The 6,717-nt window shown below is 36.7% G+C and overlaps 1 protein-coding gene across 10 annotated transcripts in view; it reads right to left on the bottom strand.

Annotated features, from left to right (window-relative positions):
• Positions 1-6,717, bottom strand: part of Wrn (WRN RecQ like helicase) — a 139,864-nt gene that overhangs the window by 26,596 nt on the left and 106,551 nt on the right. For 5 of the 10 annotated variants that reach the window (XM_048792752.1, XM_048792760.1, XM_048792755.1 and 2 more), the window contains 4 exons: positions 3,219-3,389; positions 3,044-3,141; positions 2,435-2,522; positions 1,388-1,464 (listed from right to left, as the gene is read on the bottom strand). In XM_048792752.1, coding sequence (XP_048648709.1) covers positions 1,388-1,464; positions 2,435-2,522; positions 3,044-3,141; positions 3,219-3,389 — 434 coding nt within the window. The remainder of the gene's footprint in view (positions 1-1,387; positions 1,465-2,434; positions 2,523-3,043; positions 3,142-3,218; positions 3,390-6,717) is intronic. The other 5 variants (XM_048792753.1, XM_015501241.2, XM_048792757.1 and 2 more) reach the window with 5 other exon arrangements.

Raw genomic sequence — 6,717 nt, 5'->3', positions numbered from 1 at the left:
AAAAAAAAAAAAAAAAAAAAAAAAAGTAAATATTTAAATGAAAAAATGCTTCAGGATATTTAATGGACATATTGTTTTTTACACCCCTTAACCTTTCTGTTCATATAAAACAATGGTAATTACATTTCACACATTCAAACAAAAAGGAATTGATTGGGGTAGAAAACTGATATTATGATAAACATTTTATTAGCTCCAAAGTAGTATTATCAAAGTGAGCAAAACATTAGAAAATGCATAACAATCCTAGATCACATTAATATACTTTGACCTGATATGAATGTAAACATAGTCCATTTAAACTGTGTATGTATAACACGGGCCCTGACATGACATGATTTTCAAATTTTCTTCAGAAACTCTGGAATTTGTACTCTTCTCACTCTTTCATTAATCAGTAAATCAAATAGTAAGCCTAAATGTTCAAGTATATTATCTTTATTCTCTCCCAACTCTATATGTGTTTATCATTTTATGTTGCCATAAATTCCTTTTTTTGAAAATGAAGTGGGTATATTTCACACAAATGTAATAACAGTGGTTAAGGCTAGTTGTATACACATATAGATTTAAAAGTCATCTCGGCCATTTGCTATATGTTCTTCAACAAGTTAGTTAACTTCTTAACCCTTGGTATCTTCAACTATAAGATGGAGATAAATAATAGGGAGTACTAACTCACAGACTGTTGTAAGATGAAGTGTTACATATGAAGTGCTTAGCATTTAACATAGAACCTGGCAAACAATAATACCCATGAAATGTTAGCTATTAAATTAATACTATCATTGTATGGACCTGTCAGATCAGACAAGGCAGGCAGCTACCAAAGGAGGCAGATTTAAAAGGGCCACTGAACAGGCTTTATTGAGATATCACTCCCAGGTGGAACTCGATCAGACCCACAGAGGGGACAGGGGAAGGGTCTGAGGAGAAACCATGTGGAAGCTTGCACCGGACTGGACTTTTATGGGGCTTACAGCAAGAAGGGAAGGGCTTGGGACAGGAAAAGGTGTTTCTAGGGTCCCTTTGCCCCCTTGGAGTTGGTCAGGGGAGTTGGCTGAACTCTAGGATTGGCCAGGGGGTCCTGCTGATTGACAGGTGTTAGTCAGGAGATCTGGCTGATTGACAGGCATTTCCGTCGGCATCTGATTGATGTTCTTTTCAGGCATGGGCTGCTTTGTTCTAAGTTGCCATTAAGTCGCCACCAAGTTGCTGCCATGGACCTAACAGGATCTACTCTAATAATTGTAGTACTGGAAACTTATGCTTTAACCTCATTTTGTCAATGAAAAAGCCAACATCTAACAGTCCTTTATCTTCAGGAAAGAAAGGAAAGTAATGCTGATAATATAAGTATAGGAAATAAATATTTGGAACTCTGTACCTTTTTTTAGGAATGTTACTCCCAGAAGAAATGTTAGCAAGTGCTTTGGAAGAACACGTCCTCTCCAAGTTAGACTGCTTTTAAACACATAAAGGACCATTTAAAAATCACAAGTTTCAAAAAACACTTAAATACAAAGAAAAAAGGGTACAAAATCTCACAATGACAATCTCTCCTCAGATAACCAAGTCATCAAATAAATCAACTGAAAATAAGCTCTTGAACTATCAACTTTTAAAATTCAAAAGGCAATTAAAAATACAACTCAATAGCTGGGGGCTATGGCACACACCTGTAAGCCCAAGGTCAAGGCCAGCAATTTAGTGAGGACCCATCTCAAAATAAAAAGGCAAGGTATATAGCTCAGTAGTAGAGTACTTACCTAACTGCTCAAGGTCCTAGGTTCAATCCCCAGTACCAAAAAAATAAAACACAAAAATACAACCCAATGTCCCACTAATCCAAAACTCATAAGTGATCAAAAGAACATTCTAAAGTACAGTAAGAGCCCAAGACACGAAACTGATTCAATTACATTCCACATATTTTAATAAAGCAGAAAAAGTATACTACAAAGTTTAATTCACCTGTATGTCCCGTTTCCACATTCTAATTAGCTAATGTCCACCTGTGGGTGAGTTCCTAATCTACAATAGCTGTCTAAGATCCCAACAAAGCAAGAAAATGTGGATGGTGCCTGTATGTGTGTTTGTGCTTGTGAAGTGAGTAATGTAGCTTTAATGAGACTATTTAGGAAGTAGGCTTATTTTTCCATCAACCGTAAGCATTATAAATATGTAAAAACTAAGCTAAATTAGTTATCAAATAGGCTTAAAAGAACCAAAGTAAGTTTTTTTCCTCAAATACTTCTAATTCTTCTAATAGCTCCAGAAATCACATATTGCATTTTACTCTATTCATATCATTTCTCTTTTCAATTTATGACTTGTTATATGTGCCATTTTCCTCTTTATGTAAAGCAGAATTAACATAATGTTTTAAAACAAGAGTTGCAACAATTAAAAAATAAAATAAATTAAGAACCACCTCTTTAAAACAAACCTTCTCTGCAGTTAATTCAATTGGTATTTGATTAGAAGAATGCGGTTCGGTGCCTGAAGATACAGTTTTAGAACTGAAAAATAAAATTAAATTATCTCAAATGTGAAAATGCAATTATCTATCATACCCCTACTCTCTCAGAAAAGCAGATGACATTATATTATCCTTTTTAAATGACCCGATGACTTTTAAATGTAATTTCTTTTCCCAGAAAAGGAAGATGTTTGAAAGAAAAAACTGATACACAATCAATAATATGTAAAGGTATTAAAAAGTAGGCAATAAGTGTATTCCCTTCCCATCTTCTACACATGAGAAGAAAATGCAGTATATGAATTCTTCAGCATTCATGTCAATGCTACTTAATCAATGGAAAAGAAGTTTTCTAATGGTCAACTACTTCCCATCAACCAAGAAAGTTCTGTGATTTATTTCTCCCAGGGACTCCCTTTCTTCCAAATTGACTAAAGTAGATATGTAAAAACAGACAGGCAATTCATTTTACTTGAGTGGTACCTAAAATCACTGAAACAGCAACACCACCAAAAACCCATAAGTTAACAGAAAAAAAAAAAAAAAAACTGAAAAATGAACCTTGGCCGAAGAAACTTCCTTGGACACAACTCTTCATCAGCTTGAAGCATAAGACTCTGAGGAGATTCTGCATTGGATCTATCAAGCCAATTTCTACCCTATTGAAATAAAAAAAGAATCTTAATGCATAGTTGAGAAAAATTAAGTCAAACAGGTAGACTTCTATACTGTTTACCTTTTTTGTAAGGGTGCAAATCTTTGCAAATTTGTTATGCCCAGGAACTTCTACCAAGAATCCTTCAGTTATGAGGTGACGGGATAAGGCCTTCCACCAATTCTCTGTTTGATCCTTACCAGTGCCAAAAAAACTGTGACTACGATATTTATTTGCAATACGCTGAGAACTCTGAAATCAGGAATAAAATTAATATCTAAAAATGCTTATCCAACTAAATGGAATAAATTAAAAAACAAACCCATCCATTGATTCTTTGGATTTAACCAAAAAATCCAACTTTAACAACCTATAAAATTAAAAAAAATTTTTTTAGTCGTGATGGGCACAATATCTTTATTTTATTTATCTTTATGTAGTATTGAGGATCAAACCTAGGGCCTCACATGTGCTAGGCAAGCACTCTACCACTGAGCTACCACCCCAGCCCCCTATAAAATTTTTATATCCATCCTGCTTGTTCTGTACCCAACTCATACATAGTATGTGTTCCTTTTATATTTTAAATAATCACAGAAATTTTCACATATAACTCAGATGCACTTCCCAATGCATAGGTTTAAATACATGTTTGGAATTGTCAATCTCTGCTCTTTAGACCTTTGAATAACATACATTATTGTTTAAAAAGATGATCACGATCTACAGCTCAAGTCTAGAACCATGGATGTTAAAAGACAATGTGACATGATAGTCCTGTAACAATTCATGGCTTCCATGCATGGCTGCTTTTACTGTGTGTTTCTTCATTATACACTACAAAGTTTATTCACTCCTTTATGATTTATTTGCTTCACTGAGATATACCAAGGAAAACATGCTAAACAGTTGATGATTTTTGAGATATTTTTCCCTAAGTGATGAGAGAATTCCTATGGGAGACCCTTCATAGCCATCAAGTTCAAGAAACACTGAGAAATTTAGTCTGTCATGCAATTCGCTTATCCTTTCAGAGAGAGGACTCTACACTCCCTACAAAGTACTCTTCCATTCACATCACCCTTGTACTGCCTCTTTCTTTCATCCTACACATTTAAATACTAGTTCAAATGTATATGGTAATATATGAACAGAAGGTTTTATAATCAACTATTCCTGTCTAATATAGTTGAGGTAAATATAGCAGATAATAATTCAAAGGTCATCCTAACCTCAGTCAACTTCTACTGTACAATCTGGGAAGTCACAAACACGATTTCTGAAACTCTTTCGGTCAGGGTTCTGGATATGACTTAAGTTCTGCTCATCAGATGTTTGCATGGTATGCAAAAGCAAAATGTGAGGTAAAGGCTACTCCTCTACTAGTTTTGTAGATAACATATTTTTTAATGAACATGAACAAGGAACCCAGCAAACAACTATTAGCTTTGTAAGTATCAAGAGGCATTTACTTTGTTGACACAGATTATAGCAACCTCAATGTGGTTCTCAGCAAAAATAGAACCCTCCTGAGTGCTATGGCTTCCAATTCAGTGCAATTCAGGATAAGGTGTCAGTGATAGCTTCCCAAGTTGAGAGCTTCCTGATCACAGAAGATGCAGCTGCTCCTTTGACAGACTGCTTTGCAAAGTAACCTTGTCAATAATTTCCTAAGTCACTTAATATCCTTTCTGTTTAAATTAATTAAAATGATCATTAGCTTTCTAATATAAGTACTGTATTTTAGGTTGTATTTATGTTATAAAAACATTCATCCCTTCAATATGTGAAGAGGTGATTATATTCTGAATACTTAATATAAAATAATACTTAATATAAAAATGCAGTCTAAAATTTTAGAATTGGGAAGATAATTAAACATTTCATCTACGAAGGTTTAACAACCAATGTATATACAAATCCAGAGGTCAAAATTAAAAGAATATGCAGAATGAGCCACAATAGACATAACTCAGGGAACTGTAAGACTCTATTAAAAATATACTAGCTTTATTCAACTAATGAGAACATAATGGTTATAGGTTTATTATTTTGTAATGCTAAAAATGTGAATTCCAGGTTTTTCAACATGGCGGCGGGCGAGGAGAGATCAAGTCTCTGACTTCTTCAGCTGTGTGGGCATAGGGACTCGTAAATTGTCTAAATGCTGTTTGCTCAGGATCACTAGGCAATGCTGAGCTGACGTGCATCTGGGGCAAACAGTCTGGGCCCCTCAGAACACACACACTGAGCCCAGATCGGCTGCATTCAAGTTCGCCTGCTTCTCGTAACTCAGCACTAACGATCCTGCTGAAATAACTGGTCGGCCCGTCTGAACTTACAGAGGTAAAAGCCAACTGAGCCTTCATAGGCAGTGGCCACAGGACTGAAACGGGGCTTGGGAAAGACAGTCAGGACCCACCTGTTGCATTGGTCACCCGGCAAAGGGAACGAACGGTCACCATTTGCACAGGATACCACCATGGCAGAGAACTGACGTCACGGGCGGAGGAGATAACTTCATTGAAACCAGCGCGACAGGTGTGTAATCCCCTAGCCATCTCTCTCCACACAGCGGGGAAACCTTAAGGGCCCCTCCCAGCTCTCCTGTAAGCGCAATAGCCAGACCAAGGGAATCAGGAGTGGCGCGGGACTCGCGGAGCGGAACTCCCGGCTACCGCTCCCACCAGTGCTGACAACTGAGGTCTCTTGCACCAGCTACTGGGGGCGTGGCTACCGGAGGGCAAGAAAATTCGCTGGGGGTTCTCAGCCCCAAGCTCTACAAACTTAGGGTCTGAGGGAGGCAAACAGAGAGAGTGTGCCCAGGCGCTCATGAAAACAGGGCTCCCAGGAGCAGCAGACCTGGCGTGTAGCCAGTATTGTGGTGAGCGCCACAGGTGAGCACGGCCTGCCTTGAGGAAACACAAGACAAGGCTCTAGGCACTCAGGATTGGAGACCCGCCCAGTCTGGGAGAAAGAGCTGCTGCACAGTGAATGGTTCCCACCTATTGAGAGGAGAAGCTTGGCCCAGTGGGCACAGCTCCACCTACTGGAAGAGAAGTTAATCGAACTCTATGACGGCATTTATTATTATTTTTTTCTTTTTCTTTCATTTTCATTTTTTTTTGTTGTTGTTCTTTAACTTTTTTTAATGTTTTTAATTTTTTTAAATTCTTTTATTTTATTATTATTATTATTTTTTAAATTTTCATTTTCATTATCATTATTATTTTTTTAAAAAAAAATTTTTCTTTCATTCTTTATTTTCTATTTTTTTTCTTTTGTCTTTTCACTTCTTTTCAATTTTCTTATTCCCCCTTCCTTGAATTCTACCTGCGTACTCTCATTCTCTTTAGTGATTTCTTCCCTTCCCTTCTAATATCTTTCCTCCCAAGCATCAAATAAATTTATAAGAGTAAACAGTAACTCAGCAGTCAAACAGAACAAAAAGTAACATGAGCAGCATAAAAAAGCAAGGAAGAAAAGGAGTACAAACAATGAAGGACAGCCTAAATATTCAGGAGGACCTGGAGTCATCGGAAAAATGGTCATATAAAGAACTCAAGGAATACCTTAGACA

The sequence above is a fragment of the Marmota marmota genome, unplaced genomic scaffold (genome assembly GCF_001458135.2).
Source record: "Marmota marmota marmota unplaced genomic scaffold, marMar, whole genome shotgun sequence".
Taxonomy (NCBI): domain Eukaryota; kingdom Metazoa; phylum Chordata; class Mammalia; order Rodentia; family Sciuridae; genus Marmota; species Marmota marmota.
The sequence above is the reverse complement of the archived record's forward strand: the minus strand, read 5'-3'. Positions and strand labels throughout refer to the sequence as shown.